Source organism: Mastacembelus armatus, chromosome 13 (assembly GCF_900324485.2).
Source record: "Mastacembelus armatus chromosome 13, fMasArm1.2, whole genome shotgun sequence".
Classification (NCBI taxonomy): Eukaryota; Metazoa; Chordata; class Actinopteri; order Synbranchiformes; family Mastacembelidae; genus Mastacembelus; species Mastacembelus armatus.
Window position 1 is genome coordinate 8,248,503 of NC_046645.1, and position 16,896 is coordinate 8,265,398.

General features: G+C 41.7%; 1 protein-coding gene across 1 annotated transcript; it reads right to left on the minus strand.

The window, feature by feature from the left end:
* Positions 1–101: 101 nt before the first annotated feature.
* On the minus strand, positions 102–16,135 carry prpf8 (pre-mRNA processing factor 8). The gene is made up of 43 exons (XM_026327949.1): positions 15,962–16,135; positions 15,259–15,376; positions 14,976–15,144; positions 14,642–14,806; positions 14,291–14,509; positions 13,977–14,189; positions 13,675–13,800; positions 13,362–13,467; positions 12,876–13,066; positions 12,606–12,725; positions 12,273–12,462; positions 11,955–12,074; positions 11,652–11,786; positions 11,398–11,527; positions 11,084–11,280; positions 10,526–10,732; positions 9,920–10,083; positions 9,699–9,825; positions 9,172–9,364; positions 8,794–8,981; positions 8,400–8,638; positions 8,118–8,264; positions 7,789–7,999; positions 7,465–7,581; positions 7,107–7,354; positions 6,810–6,989; positions 6,525–6,660; positions 6,028–6,197; positions 5,623–5,752; positions 5,362–5,508; positions 5,031–5,191; positions 4,705–4,896; positions 3,998–4,235; positions 3,756–3,884; positions 3,551–3,664; positions 3,262–3,435; positions 2,781–2,974; positions 2,409–2,648; positions 2,137–2,278; positions 1,893–2,033; positions 1,633–1,772; positions 934–1,136; positions 102–711 (listed from the first exon to the last, which is right to left on the minus strand). The coding sequence occupies exons 2-43, from the start codon at positions 15,365–15,367 to the stop codon at positions 557–559; spliced, it is 7,017 nt and encodes a 2,338-aa protein (XP_026183734.1). The 5' UTR covers positions 15,368–15,376; positions 15,962–16,135; the 3' UTR covers positions 102–556.
* Between the last annotated feature and the right edge of the window lie 761 nt (positions 16,136–16,896).

Below are 16,896 nucleotides of genomic sequence, written 5' to 3' on the forward strand. Positions count from 1 at the left end.
AGTCAAAATTAACATAAAAGCCCCACTTCTCTCTATACTTACACCACTTATACTTTTCTAGAGAAAACCATCAGAATCAGAGCATACATTATCACACGGCAAATGTTTATAAAAATTGTTATCTTTATTTAAACCCAAGCTACCATGTCACAGGATGTACAGTTCATAACAGGGGATAAAAATACAACTTTCATTTCTCAAAGGGCTAACAGGAAGTACATCTTTACCATTCAGAAACAATGTAAATGATCAAATATTACACAGAACTATTGTGTACTGAAAACTACACACGAATACACATATGCTTAGATGTACCAGAAGCAACAAAATTTAAAGACTTGCTCAAAGAAGCCTTATTGAAACAAGGGAGCAACAGGGTGACATTCATAGAAAAAAAAAAAAGAACAGATTCCTCAAAGGCCCTAAAGCCTTTAAATAAAATCTCAAACATCAAAGTTAAATGTGTTGAATAGAAATATCACAAGGGCTGTTTTAGACTGGCTCAACATGATCCTGGCAAAGATATCTACAAAAAGTATTGAGTGCAGGACATCTCTCAAGCAAACATGTCCTCACGGTCAGCATTGTAGATCTCACCCTCCTGCAGTGAGGCAAAGTTTAGGAAGTGCGAGGGCCGGTGGACTTCGTGGTAGAACTCTTTGGGGTTGGCCAGCTGCAGGTCGTACTTCATGTTGGGATCATGGCGCACACCTGTAACCAGACAAATTAACAAAATGATCATCTGAACTTATCCATTCTGTCATTCCTGTATATAGTCTACAACTTGGTGTCAGTGGTTTCAGTAATGTAAGCAATTGTTTAACATTATGCAACAGTATGGGGGTTATGACAGATGTGGCCAGTTTAGAGCTCTTTTCAAAGCTGAATCATTTAGGTCATCTATTAAAAGTATAAAAAAATACAGCTACTGACCCATGAAGTTGTAGTTCCAGGAAACTTGTCCTGGCACCATGAAGAAGCCAAGGAAGCGGTCAGAGAGCAGCATCTGCACTCTTTCATAGTGGGATGGCAAGTAGCCTTTAGGGTTGTTGCCCTTGTCTGTGTTCTGCCGACCCCACTCATACCCACTGGGTGTCAGTTTGTAGGCGGTGAGTGTGCACGAGCCTGGGGTGAAACTGCAAATCACAGGCAAAATCCTTTTACCATTCATCTACCAATACCATAGAGCAAAAATAGTAACGCAATATGAAAATACATCAGACGAAAACCAAGCTCATGTTATTTTATATAGCAAAAGGTCCTTACAGTATCAGCTACTACAACTACATTAAAGACAACCACATTAGTAACGTAATAGCCTTCAGTCAATTAATTTAAGTTAATATCAAGCTGCATAACTTTCAAAAATCAACTTTAAAAAATCCCTGCAAAAACAAAATCTCATACATTAACTGCTAAAACATGGATTTCTTCAAATCAGTGGCTTTGCAATGTGATTAACAAACCTCAATATCTACTTATTGCAGGTTCAAATATCTCCTGCTTTGTGATAATAGTTTAGTATTAAATTAATAACTGAACTGGTATCAAATATTTGGCCTACGGATATTAGTTCCAAAAAATGCAGATCTAAAACTAAGTTGGCAGTTGGCAGACAGCACGTATCTCTACCTGCAAGTGATGATTATGGTCTTTTCCCCATCCCAAGAAGGGTTATCAGCCATGATTTTGGCATGGGTAGTGACGTCCTGCGGCGACAGCTGGGGTGACTCATTAGGCTGGGTGTGGATCCATCCAAGGGGCTCCATTTCCTGTTTAAGGAAATGAAAAATGTTAACAATTGCCAGGACAACACAGCACATTTTAAAGAAGCTGCAAAACAGCCAGTATGTCATAAAGTGCTAAGACTGAGCTGACTATATGTGTCTTACTTTAAGGTATTCATGACCAGGCAGCTGGTTGGGCAGGTGGACAGTCTGGTGCGTCCCCCACTGTGGGACCATGACAATACAACGGATCTCCTTCACCTGGGGGTTGTCCGGTGGACTGGTGCCGTACAAGTAGCCTGCAATCTGGGACATCATAGTGCACGGTCAATATGTGCAGATATCATATTCTGATTTAAATGTTAGAGCAACTGTCTACAAACTACAGTACTATGAATTCACTGCATACTTGTGCTCGCAGATCTGAGATGCATATGAACTTCTTGAGGACGTTCTTGGGCAGAATGTAGGTGTAGCCTGTCTCCTTGATGTCATCAGATGACACGTAGATGTGGTTGGTTCGGAGATGGAGGTTAGCAGCAGATATAGCCCTGTTAGGACAAGGAACATTAAAGTCAAACACTATGATTCTAGTTTTGTGTTTGCTACCATACGCTAAAGACTATTTTTCCTTAACGACCTTAACAAAATGTCTGAAATTCAGACAAACTGTCTGCATACCTGACTCTCCACTCCGTCTTGGAGGAAAAGGTCTGGGTCTCATAGTTGGAGGTGGTGGAGGTGATAATCTCATCACCGTGCTTGTTGACAGTGCGAGTCTGTGTGGCGGTGAGCTGCGACTGTTCCTTGGTCTGCTTCTCGATCTCTGCAATTTGCTGGCGCTGCTGTGATGGAGCCGAGATCTCCATACCCAAGATGATGTCACGGATCTCAGACTGCGTCAGCGAGGCTACGTTCACACTGGAGAGAGAAGGGGGAGACAAGTCTGGTTTAATTCTGCTTTGTTGGCATCTTAAAAACAGCAGGTCCCACATATAAGCAGAAATATGTCTTTATTTTTGCCAAGCAAATAAGCCCAAGCACAATCCTTACTTATTCTTTTTGCCATAATCAGCCAGAATGAGATCCTTGAGTTGCACTTCCACTTTGATCCACTCCTCATCGGTGAGGGTGGGCCAGATGTGGTGGGGCTCAGTGATGGTTGTCTTGTCAGGCTTCAGGATCACCTTAGCCCGGTCATTGTTGACATGGAGCGCTCTGAGGATCAGAATGAGTCGGGAGAAGGCCTAGAGAGGGAGGAAACCAAACAAACTATTTACACACAGGAACAAATTGATGTCAAACTTTAACATACCAGAAAGAATTTTTTTGGGAACTCAGCTTGGACCAGCTGAGGCAAACTTGACAACCTCAGGTACATGTTTTGTAATCAGAATTTGTGTTGGTTAATGAACATAGATGCTTGGTATAATGAGAATTCCCTCAAACATACTACAGATGAACTACAGGGTCATAATACAACGGTGTACATTTATTCCTGCCTGAGGCGCTTGTGGTAAAAAGTGAAACTCACTGTGTAAGACGAGATGGTCTTGAGCCAGTCATCATACAGGTTGAACAGAACCATCTGAGGCTCTGTGGCCTTCAGGATCAGGTCTCCAAACTTCTCAACCTTCAGACAGGCCTGGAAGGGCAACTGCAACTCAGAACCCTTGATCACAATGTTAGGGAAGTCGAGCAAGTGGACCTGTAAGGAGACAACAGTATTAGGACTGAAAAACATTATCAGTATTTATTTAACTTTATGAAATTACATTCAAAATTAAGAAATAAAACTGAGAATAAGGTTTAGAGAGTGTCACCTCCAGAGGATCCAGCATGCCCTTCCGTGTTACAATGATCTGTTTTGGCTGCTCTTCCACAGGCAGGGAACGAATCAGGGCAGCAACTTCTTCGGCCGTCTTCCATTTAGCCAGCTAAAGACAGAAAAGGATGAAGTTGGACACTTGGAAAAACATTAACAACTTCAGTGTTTGGGCCAAACATCTATGTAGAGCATGGTTGTACCTGTCCCAGACGTTTCTGTCCAGCCCACACAGATGTGTGGATGATCTTGAGGAAGAGCTGGCCAGTCCTGGGGTTGAAGATGAAAATAGCCCCATTGATGGGCTTTGTGGTCAAGTTACCCTCAAAGGTCTGTTGAGACAGATAGAAACTACATGTAACGAAATTCAAAGGATATTTAGCAAAGAATTTTTTCTATGCAAAAGCAAAAATATTCAGACAATTCACTCAGAGGTCGCCCTCACCTTGTGGATGGTGACTCTGTAGACGTTGGTGTCGTCTACAAACCAGATGATCTGGTTAGAGAAGAGTTCACCATAGTTCTGTGAGGACAGGTAGGGCTCTGTGGGCTCTGAGGAGTACAGCTGCAGACCTTTGCGGATGCGCTCCCTGAGCACATACAGGGCAGGGTTGGCCTTCATGATCTTGGCCATGGCCTGCTGGATCAGAGGCTTGCTTCCAGGGAACCAGTTACCGTAGGCACTATGCAAGGAGAACAAACAAAACCCACAATTCAGGAAAACATTGCCAAAGACTTTTTTGCTGACTATTTTCTCTGATATCAAAAGAAACAGGGTAGTCAGCGTATTGCTGATAATTGTGTTCATGAACAATAACTTAGGAAACTAGTGAAGTCTTAACAGACTGCAGCAGAACATACTTGTTGACAAATGGATGCCAGGCCTAGGCAATACTGTCAAGCATTTGCTTGAAAAATTTCTAGTTATTTTTAGAAACCTGTAACACACTGGAACTCTCTTTAAACAGAGGGAAAGCACTATTACTCTTTCTTTGGCTACAAACACTACTACTGAAGTAGAAGATAAGCCAAAATAATACGTTACGCACATTGAATCACGCAACCACAATAACAAAACATTTTATGTGACACCATGTTTTTGCATCAAGTCAAACAGCTAAAATTAGAATCTGTATTTGTAACAATCCTAACCTGTGAAGGTTGTAGGCCAGGTCAATGGCAATGAGCACCCCGGTGGGGGAGGGGTAGATACTCATGTTGTCAGTGGTGTAGTCCAGGAACTTGGCCCTGGCATAGCGCTCGATGTCATGTGAGTCATAGTCACCCCAACGTAGCTGAATGTCGATCCAGTACTTCTGTGTGGTGGTGCTGTCCATCACGTCCCTGTAGGACAATGTGGACATTACTTCACATGATACTAAACAGAATACTTGCATTATATATGGTTCATATGAGGATTTCATAATACTGTCAGACAACATTAAGTAAAGTAACTGAGTTATAAATGTCAGTCGTACTTTGAGTCTGCAAGCAGAGATGGTCGGGAGACGTTCCACTTGTATGATGCAAAGAGGAGGATGTCTGCACAGGATGAGTTCATCTTGTATGACTTCCTAGGGTGGATGGTCTCCTTCTGCACTGTCTCAATCTCCAGAGCATCCAGCTCCTGATCAAACACCTGAAAACAAAAGCAGAAACCTTATTCACACTGTGACAAGACCAAGTCAGTAACCGAGCAGGTAAAAAAAAAAAACATTCTGATAACAAATTTCTACTTGCAATAAGCAAGTAAGTAATGCTGTAATGGTGAGTGAACTTCAAAATCTGGTATAAAAACATCAAATCTACCTGACAGAGATCCATGACAATGCTCTCATGAATCTTCTGCCACAAGTGAGCCCTGAAAATCTGAATGAGGGAGATCTTCAGCGTTGGGATTTTGCCATGCATAAAGATTCCTGTCAGGTCAAGCTGCACCTGGAAACCCACGTACACCTATAAAAAAAAAAAAAAAAAAGCAAATGTCACAACAGAGGATTTAAACCATGATTAAACCATGAAGACATTCTTTATATTTCTACACACAACAGAAATGAAATGGCTACTAACGTTGGCTCTGTTGATGGTGGGTGACCACCAAAGCGTGAAGCGACGATTGGGAATTTGGTTTAGACCAGACCTCTGGGCATTTGTCAGCTTCTTCCATTTCATAGACTCCTCAAAGCCACTGGCCTTCTCCCTGAAGTCAAGAAAGACAAGTAAAGCTTTTTCTTTTTTAAACACAAGGAATTGTGTATAAACAAGTACACAAAGATAATGGGCTGATTTTTACTTCTCTCTCGAAGAATAAAAGTGATTTGTTCACCATTTAGATATTTTGATCAATTGCCAAACAAAAGAGTAATGTGCACATAAAAAGTGCTTCTTCTCTTCCAACTGTTAGTTCTTAATGGCCAACATTTTACTTAATTCTCAAAGTACACTACTAGTGTACTAGTTTTTCAGTTCTTTTACCAGAAGAGACCCTCCCAGGTGGGAAAGTAAGTTCCTTTGAAGAGTGTGTGTTCCAGGATTCCCTCCACTCCGCCCAGAGCCTGGATCATGTCTGTGCGGTAGTTGTTCAGGTTCCACAGTTTGCCGTCGTGCCTCTGGTGGGTCCACCAGAACGGATTCTGCTTCAGCACCTGCAGTCAATCAAGACAGACGTCAAAAAAAAAAAAAGCTTGCATGTTCATGATTTTTACTAGATATTACATACAAGCTATCAACATAGAATATGATAACACTAATATCCAAATTTTAAGCACTTTGGTGGGTCCTGTTGATGCCTAGTACATCTCGGGCTGAAAAAGTAAGAGTTAATTTTTCTTTCCTGATATCATGGTCTTTCGTTTGGCCACAAATTCAGACCAAATTTTACACTGTTTTCCACTTTAAGTTTATCAAGCAAAATTGTAGACTTTTCAGCTTTTTGGGTTGTGTTGAAATGTATCTAAATTATACCATCATACCTGGTACTGTTTGAAATCTGTCCTGACTCGCCAGCCTTTATCATAGGCCAGTGTGTGTCTGTCCTTCTGGAAAAGTGTGTTGATACGGGGGATTCCTCTGTCCCACGAGTCCTCCAAATCCTCCAAGGTGAGACGCCTAGAAAACACTTGCCATGTCAACTTTCAGTTCTTATTTTCTAAAATAAATGTTCAACATACCCCCCCCCACCAAAAAAAAATAAAAAATCACTAGAACTCTTTTGCAGATGTCTCCAACATGTTACACTAATCTGTTAAAGGCCTGACCTGTTCTGAGCGATGGCCTCCTGCCTCTTGAGAGCGTACTCAGCCCACACTCTCTGGGAGTCGATGAACTCACTCTCCCATGGCTGAATGTAACGGTACAGGTTAGGAATCAGCTGGTCCTCCTCATGACTCATTCCAGACCTGAAGTGGGTGATGCCAACATCTGTCTGCTTGGACCACCTGTTAGGAGAGAAAGATGAAATATGTCCACTTTGCTGTAGCACCAACACTACATGAATCTTTGAGACAATTTAATGACAAAAGGTAAAATGAACACAGTTTGGGATGCTGACTTACCGCAGGTCTGACTGTGGGATAAGTACATGACCCATGGACAACATGCCAAGGCCGCCCAACTCTTTAGGTGTGTAGAAGACTACTGGGGGAAAGCGGCTAGGCATTTTAGAGTTGAGACCAATCTTGATACGTGTCTGGATCTTGTTTTCACACTTCACCAGCAGGTCAAGGAGCTCCTGGGTATTGACCACAGCCTCACGGAAGTACGTCATCAAACCAATCAGAGCTGTGTTCCATTTGTTCACAATCTGCAGGTATGGACAGAGCATGCTGAAATAGTCTGACACGGAAGTACTATTACACCACTACTATTAGTTTTTTATGCATTCTAATTTTTGGGATAAACCAGTCTGCAGACCTTAGTGAATGTGGTGGATCCTGATGCCATCAGGATCTGACGCACTCTGTTGTGGAAGCGTTGCATCGATTCATCATCGACACGCAGGAAACACTGTGCGGTTCTCTCTTTGGTTACCTATAAATGCAAACACAGGGTGAGATCTTGATGTCTGGAAAGTTATCATGAACATTGGAGAGAAAAAAAAAACAATCAAAGAAAACAGTACAGTAATGCTTTAATAAGATGTAGGTATCAGTACTGCACTACAATATTTATCCAACTTGATCTGTCTGAACAACAGGGAGTGTAACTGTTTTTTAAATTTGGTCATTAATTACTCACCTCATTCTGCAGGTTCCACACGCCATCCTTATGAGTAAACTCCTCATAGCTGGTGCGGCACTTGGGAAGGATGCGGCATTCAAAGCCACACATGTTGAAGAGCAGGTTGGGGTTGTCTTTGCTGTAGACCGACACAAAGCTGTTCTCCCACTGGACTGTGGTCACAGATCTGGGGAGGCGGTTTTTGATGTCCCAAAAAACAGCACGTCCACTGGAAAGAGTGATTATAAAAGTTACTTCTGTTTCCAAAATGAGTCTAGTAACCATCATGTATAACAAGAAGATTGAATTTTATAATAAACTATGAGGAGTCTTAAGGTGGAACTCACAGGTTGACATCATGCTTCATTAGCCTCATGCGGGCATCACGGGGCCAGCACTTCTTGTTGTTGTAACCCACAATGTTCTCATTGTTGGGGTCTGGGTGCTCTGTGAGATATCTCTGAATCAGATCCCTGGCCTCGTCAGCAGAAAACCTGAAGGACCCATTAAAAACTCATCACTTACAATTTTGCTGATTTTGCACGGTTTCCATTTTTACTACTCTCACACTGTGTTTGTAGAGAAACAACAAATTAGATAGGGCCTACATATCAGTGATTCAATCTCACCTGAAGAAGATGTGGATGCGGTCAATGTAGCGACAGTACAGCCTGATTGGATGGGCGGTCTCTGTAGCTGTGTCTTGAAAACTGAGGAAGTCGTTTGGCATCTGAGGTGGGCCAGCCATCTCACTGGCCCGATGCAGGCCCAGCACCAGCAGGTCCATCACAAGGCCATAGTACTGTACAATGAATGAGGCAAACTGGAGACCCCTGATGATGCCGTAGGAGTTGGTGTGGTTCATGTCCTAGGTGGACGAGAGAAAGGAAAACAAATACATGTAAAATGTAAAGTGTGTTACTGAACTGTAACTCACATTTGAAGAGAATAACAGAGTTCTGGTTATTTATCTATAGTGAGTGTATTGGGAATGCAACAGATCTTAAAGAAATAAATGTTTACTTTGTAGTTGATGACCACATTGTTCTTGGCTGTCATATAATCAGCAATGTTGTGGTCAACAATAAGACGCAGCAGCCTGTTGAGCAACGTCAGATCAATCTTCTCATACATCTTCTCATAGCGGGACTCCAGCATCACGTTGCACTCTCCCTCTGCAGTCTCCCACACGTCCTGCAAGTTGTTGATGCCTGAGGAGAACCAGCAAACCAGCTGTTAGATAATGTTTGACTTGAGGATGTGCTAACAATGAGAAGGGATAGAGCTGAATAAGAAAACTCCACTTAAACAGATATTGAGGTTATGACAGAATATGATCAAGTGCGAATTTAGTAACACTTTATTAATGGGCCTTCAATATAAGCCTGAGAGGAGCCTGACCTTGGCACCACTTGTAGACCAGGAGTGGCGGTGGCTCAGTGTCAGCAGGTTTGATCCAAGGTGGGAACAGGCGTCTCTTATCTGCCTCATACCACAGGTACTGGTCCAGGTAGGCGTCAGTGATCTTCTCCAGTGGCTCCACATCGTACACAGGGACCAGATGGCTATACAAGTCCATGAACTCGATACCCACCTGCAAAAGAAGCAGATATTCTGAAACTGAGAGCGGAATTGAATATGATGGGAAAGAAGCAGCAGCATTAAGGAAAGTCAAACCTAATTCAAAATGTAACCTGCAATGGTTTACAATGATTCCGCTGAAATCAATACTTTAACGAATAGGGATTCTAATCTTTCTCTATAGCTTATATTTACATCCATATTGTTTACAAATTATTTGGTGAACTGTGAAAAATACATTTCATATATGTGTTTTCAACCAATGCTTTGAGCTTCAACATTTGATGATTGAAAGCTAGAAGTAAACTGCATAACTAAAAAAAATATCTACAAATCCTGGTCCTGACCTCTTTGAAAGCTCTCTGTGTGAGCAGGTGACGTTTGATCCTGGAGAGGGCCTCATGAGGATTGTCATAAGCCTGCTCAATCAGCCCCAGCTCTTCCCTCTGACTCTGGTTCAGACGAGACTTCACACTAGGGGAGACAGAGATGAACTGAACAATGTAGAAAAGAGTTCTCTGGCATTAGCATTCACTAATAACATCAGTCATGCTCTCAGCATGTTTACCTGTATGCCTCCTTGAGTCTCTCCAAGGCCAGGATGAGCAGCTTGGTGTCATGTTTGTATGACAATGGAGGGAAGGGGATGGGTGAGAATCGCCGACTCTCCAGCCAGTGCACAGTTGTGGTGTAAATGGCTACTGCCTCTTCAGCTGTGATGTAGGGGCCATCCTGTAGGCAGTAAACGTACACTTAAAACAATGCTTTAGGAGTTTTGACAAAGTGATGGTGTGGCACTAATTTTTACAACTCTGTGTTCAAGTACTGTAGTATTAGCTAATACTGTGGGGGAACAAGGACAGGATAAGACAGAAAAGAAAAATGTGAATGTTAATACAAAGTCATTGTATAAATTAAAAGTAATATCTGAACGGCAGGGGGACCACCTGCAACTGCAGCCAGTGATAAATAAAGCCTCCATTCATTTTGATATTCCTCCATTTCTTAGGCACAGGCAAGCAGACCAATGCAAGTGCGCCTTTGAAAGAGGTCATTTGTTGCGAGAACATTGTAATAATGGTAATCTTTCCTCATCTGCTAAACACAGACTGCCATTCAACAACACATACTTGGTTGTAATATTTAGTTTTGAGCTTTCTTCTGCGACCATTACCTTAAGGTAGTTGTGTTGTCTCTCCTGTTCAGCTTTCAGGTACAGACGTGTCAATCTACCCAGGTTCTTTTTGCACACAGTTTTGTCCACGGTGGCACCGCGACGGATACGCTCACGGTTGTAGTGGGCTGTGTTGGTCCACCAGTCAGCCTTGGCCTTCACGTAGCGCAGGATCATGTTCTCAATGGGAGTGGGCAGGCCAGGTACCTGAAATGATGGAGAGAAAAAAATGGCTAAACTTAAAGTGGCACAAATGTTTTGAACCACTGGCATCTTGACCTTTTATATACTCAGTGTTAACTTGCTATAATATAATGGAAATGTCTCCACTATGGTGGTGAGCTGCCCAATGTTGGCTGAGATTAGTGGACACTGGTTGATACCACCTCCTGAAGAGTAAGTGGTACATAATGGATGGATGTGAAAAGGAATGTCAAACACTTTTGACAAATGCATTTTACTTGAGACACTGGCAAGTCACAAATCCTAAATTCAAATGGAGTGGTAAGCCTTGTATATACATATGACTCAGAGTTAAATAGTCCCTGATAAACTGACCTTCCAAGGTATGTTGGCTTTCCAGCACCTCCAGGACTCACTGAGGTGCTGCAGGATGGTCCTGGCCTTGTTCTGTTTGATACCTTCAGGCATCATGTCCAAGATGTCATGCATCACCGCAGCACGCAGCTCCAGGTCAAAGTGAGACTCCACACGCTGTTTGGTCACTGTCTTGGCTACACCTTTGGAATGACGTCCTGTTGGGCAAATCAAAATAAAGTTCTGCTAAAACTTGCACAGTTCCTGCCCGCATAACCCCTGAATCACGCTATTAGTTCTTCAAATACTTGTTATGGAAAGGTGTATATACATACCTTCAAACTGCCTAGCCAACAGATTCCCCAGCCACCTCTCCAACAGTGGAGTGATGCCCCTCATGAAGAACAGCCACACTCTCCAGCCAGGAGCCCAGAAGCCACAACCTGGACCCTTGCCCACAGGACCCTGATCAAACAAATATCAGATCAGAAGACCAAAATCATATACAAATGGTGTGTGGGGAAAAAACAAACAAACAAACAAAAAAAAAAACACCCACACAGATAAAATACACAATTTGTTCACTTACAGTGTTGAACCGGTAGTAGATCAGATGCTTCAGGTCTTTGCACATCCGGATTTGTCTCATCAGCTTGTACTTGTAACGATACATGCCTGTCAGCTGACCCACATGAGCAAAAATGTACTGCAGCCCATCTGCCAACTACAATACAGAGTCAAAAGAAAGTGTCATGTAAATTAAACAAAAAAAAGCTATGGCAGACAGTGTTAACACTAGCAATCAATGCAATGAGAAATTAATTATCACAGCTTCTTAGGAACAGGAAAGGAAGAATTTTTATTTTGTTTGGTGGAAAATATGTTGCAGAACCTGGAAGGCATCAACATTTCCCAGTCGGTACTGCACATGGCTGTCCACCACCAGCTTGCTGAGACGCAGCACCTCTCTGCACAAATGGAAGGCATTGCCAAATCGGGACTTCTTTCGCTCCTGTAGGACAGAAACAAGCACAGCTAACAGCAGATACTTTACAAATAGTGTAACAATACAAAGAAAATGGGGGAAAAAAAAAAAAATCTCCAACAAAGTAAAATCAGATTCGGAGGAAGCCACAACTTCTTGCTATTAAGTCACTTCATACTGTGCCACCCAGTGAAATGAAGACATGATCTGCTTTGGAGCTTGTACCTTTGTGGTCAGTGTCTTGACAGGTTTCAGATTGAAGTTGTAGTCAAGATGCAGGTAGTTGAGGTTCTTGCGGTGGATCAGCAGATTGAGCATATTATAGCCCTGTCTGCACACCTGTAAACCCACCTCCACCCAGTCCAACTTGGTGGACTGAAAGAACTTTGTGGCCTTGAAGGAACGGAACAAATACCTAAAAGAAAATGGAAAAAACTCGAAATAAAGCAACTAGATGACAAGCAAAAAAAAAAAAAAAAACCAAACAAAAAAAAAAAACAACAGCTTTAATTTGAAACACCTTATAAGAAAAATATAATTGTCTTGAACAATTCTCACCTCTTCTTTTGAGCCTTGGGTGGTCTGTGTTTAAGAGCATTGAGCACATAGTACTTCAGCAGTTTCTGGTATGAAACACGCACTTTCACTGGCTGTCCAGCAGGGCAGTGCTCCCGATACCTGTTGAAAAATTTAACAGCTGTTCATGAGAAATTTCTCATAAATCACTTCAATAAGAAACAAAAAACTAAAAGTGAAACTGATCCATCGGTTCTCCGTGTGTAAGTTGCAAGAGACAGTCTTTCTCTAACATGTTGGTAGTTTGCTCACCAGTTCTTGATCAGTGGGATATCAATAGCACGTCTTGTACGGCCTGATCGGAGGTTGAAAGGTCTTGGTGCCCAAAGCAAAGCAATACCATTGGCTGTGTTGTCTGTATAGAGTGGGGTCTCTTTGAGGAAGGGCTCCACATACTCAGGAAGCTCAAATTCCTCATCGTCATCTGGCAGGGGCTCCTGACTCTGAGTTGAAAATAAACATAATCTCAAAAATTGTGCGTTGCTGGGGTTTTAACCCAAATTAACTAATTACTCTAAATTATTAGAAGTAATATCTGAGTGGTGAAGGCCCAACTGCACCTGCAGCTAGTGAAAAATAAAACACCCACCACTCATTTTGATATTCCTCCAATTCTTACGCACAGGCAAGCAGACCAGTGCAAGTGCGCCTTTGTAAGAGGACTTCTGGGATTTGTGGTAAGGGAACCAAATTTTACATTTTTTTTTTAACCTGCCAACATAAGATATCTGGCCTTACCTTGACAGAATGTCTGTGTGAGATTGGGTTGATCAATGGGTCAAAGTAGAATGCTGGCAGATCCGGATCTTCTGTCTTGATAAACACAACGTTGGGTGTGTGGTACCTGCAAAGACAGGGTTATGAGTGTTCACTCATTATTACAGTCAATTAGAGATATATCAAATCTAGTAGCCTGATTATATATATATATATATATATATATATATTAAAAAAAAAAAAAACTTCATGAGTATTACAAAAAGCTTACATCTGCAGCATCAATACCAGTATTACCATTTAATAAAAAAAAAAAAAATCATATATGCCTTACCAAGTGAGGTGGACATGATGTGGCAAGTTGTTGTACAGATAGGGGAAGGCAATTTTGTACTCTGTTCTGATTGGTTGTCGAATGATTATTTTGTTGATGTCGTTGAACTCATTCCAGTCTTCATCCCTGCAGCAGAAACAAGGATCAGCTAAGGCACAAATCACCCAGCATGTATTCTTATTCAATCTCTTGTTTACGGTACAACAAAAATAAATGTAAAACATATTTGTGAGCATGTGGGAGGCCATGCAAAGCGGCCCTCATAACAATCAAGTCTTAACTCAAAGGTAAGAGGTCCTTACTGGAGGTTGATGTCTCTGACCAGTGGCTCAAACTTTGGTCCCCCAGGGATGGCCATATTTAAGGCCTTGGAAGTAAAGAAAGCCTTGAGATCAAACAGATAAAAGTAATTAAAATCCACCAGATCTGTCAGCAGTTGATTGGCCAGACGGTACAGAGTGGACATCATGGGCAGTGTGAACTGCCAGCGACGGTAGGTGGTGCCATTCACAAACCTGAGGAGAGCAAAAACGAATTATTTGTAAGATTTTGCCAGCTAAAATTCAGTTGAATATATAAAACCTGCTTGTCTTAAAAGGCTGATGTGCTGACATACTTGGCAGTGTCTTTGAGGGGTTGGTGCTCGTAGAACCACTCCACAACTGAGGAGTCCTCCTCAGGGTCCAGCTCCATCTGAATTGCCTCCAGTGGCTCCACATCAAGGACGTTGTCAGCATAGTCCAGTGGCGGCTCCTCATCATCAAAGGGTGGGAAACGCATACGTTTGAAATGCCGACGGTCACGTTTTTCACGACGCATCATGATCCACATAGTACTGGGAAGAGGATAAGGGATGCCAAGGATTTTAAATATTTTAGAAATATAAATGAGCACTAAAATTTGTGCATTTATCAAAAGGCACAAGTGCAATGTACCACAAATATAATACTACTGCACTTTCTCTTACCCCCACTGGGCAATGTAGACTGGCTCTATGACCCAAGGGATTTCATTCACAAAGGAAATAGCTCCAGTAATATGGTAGAGGACAGGCACATCACGTATCTGTTCCCATGGCATAGGCATGTTCTCCAACAACTTCAGCACTGCATGTGGCATGTACTTGAGAGCACTGTTCAACAAAAAGAAAATGAGCTACAGCAATAGTGATGGGTTTACTAACCAATAACCAAATGAGTTAACATGTAGCTATATCTGAATCTGATTTCTCAGATAAAATACAGTATCTTCTATTTAACCTTTAAAATCAACAAGTTAACTCGTCAATATTTCATTTTTACCCAAGGTAGACTCTCTTGTCATGGCGAAACTTTCTGTTGGTCATGTCTCCATGGTCCCTGATGATCTTGCGGACATGTTCTGGTGGCATGTCTTCTTTCTGAGCATCCACAAAGCCAAACTTCCTCTTCTCCGAGTAGCGCTTTGCCTGCAATTGCTGCCATTTTCTTGCTGTGGGTTTCAGAGACATTGAACAGAAAAAAAATAAATAAATAGCATCCATTTCTAATTTTACACTGTAGTTTTACACCATATATATGCTGCATTGACTGAAAGCTCACATACCTTTCTCTTGCAGTTTTTCCTCAGACATGTAGTCTGGAAGGGGCGCAGGAGGGGGGACACCAGGTGGCATCCCTGCAGGGACCCCTCTGTAGGGGAAGGTAGCTGCCATGGCGCCTCACTGATGGAAAGAGCCAACAAAACAGTTTCAGAACTGAGTCTTTATGTTTTCAACAAGGATTACAAGTGAAAACAGCAAAATCACATATACATGTTTACATATTAAAGTCAACACACGAGTTCCCTAGTGTATCTAGCCAGTCGACGATGAGGCTATAAACTACATAAAGTTAGTTAAGTTAAAGTCTACTTTCTTTGTTTGACTCACACTGGAGTTGCTGTGTTTTGACAATAAAAACTACTACTACAATATAATTTCATACTACAGTTAACCGTAATTATCACGATGGGTAAATTTGCTAACGCTGTTAGCTTTATTGTTACAACATGGCTTCCTGAATGGCACATAACGTTATTGTAAAGCTAACGTTAAACACCTAACTGCTTTGGCAGATCTTACAGCGTAAGCCACGGTCAATTGATTTATTACAATAAAAGGCACACTTAGCGTGTAGAAAAATTAACTAGTATTGTTGCTTTCGAAATGAATTAGGCCAAGCGTGGATGAAACGGTAAGCTAGCCGAGTGCTAAGATTAGCATTGCGGCTACCAACTGAACGTTGAGTAACAAAAACACGCAGCACACCTCGCTCCCCTCACTGCCAGAGTAAAGTCCTAACGCTGAACACGGCCTTCTTCCACACACAGGCAGCTACACCAGCATTTCTCCCTCAAAGCTGCAGTCAGAGCTGTCCTCTTGTATTCGCTCGATGAAAACGTATCACGCACCACGAACTACGGCGGCTACACGATGGACGCAGCTCCGTAGAATTCACAAGCAACAGCTACGCCGGATGTGAATGTTGCTTACCGCTAATCACGCAAGGCGCTACGCCGAAAGATACGCAAACGTTGAACAAGCGCAATTTTAAGATGCCCGGATGATCCTGTTTCCGGCACTTTACTGCCCCCTGTAGTTTGGAGGTTCGGATAAATCCAATGATCAAAATTTGTTAATCAATAAATGCTACTACTACTACTGATAATGATAATAATAATAATAATAATAATAAAAGTCTTTTATTTAAAAACATTTTTTAATGTTTTTTATGTTTGACTTTTATTTTTATTTTTTTCCCTAAGGGTGTCCTCAAAATATTTTATCTTTGCCCTCTTAGTTTGAATATTCCATTTAGGTTATGTACCTATCTCAATATGCTTGGGCTATCTTTAATTTTTTCCCCCTAGGTTTACATTATTTTGAGTCTGAGGTGACAATAGGCAGACCTGGATGGTTTACACCATAGTAGATCAGAGATACATGTTGGTTCTAAACCACTGAGTGCTTTGTAAACCAACAGTAGGTTAACAGAGGTTAAAACCCCATTTATTTTATATGGCCTTGTCCATACATGATGATACACATTCACACTTATCTTTCTAGGTAAGGCAAGTTTATTTACATAGCACAATTCATACACAAAGTAATTCAAAGTGCTTTACAGAAAAAAAACAAGTAAAAAGTACATAGGACAAAACCAAGATAAAGTTGGAATAACATTTTTATTCCCTCGTATAACA

Bases quoted from the DNA above. Each gene is read 5' to 3' on its own strand.
- prpf8 (XM_026327949.1), bottom strand. From the start codon at position 15,367: ATGGCAGCTACCTTCCCCTACAGAGGGGTCCCTGCAGGGATGCCACCT. The intron at 14,510-14,641 runs GTAAGAGAAAGT...TCCTCTTCCCAG, and splicing joins GTCTACATTGCCCAGTGGGG to TACTATGTGGATCATGATGC. The intron at 712-933 runs GTCAGTAGCTGT...GTCTGGTTACAG, and splicing joins CTGGAACTACAACTTCATGG to GTGTGCGCCATGATCCCAAC.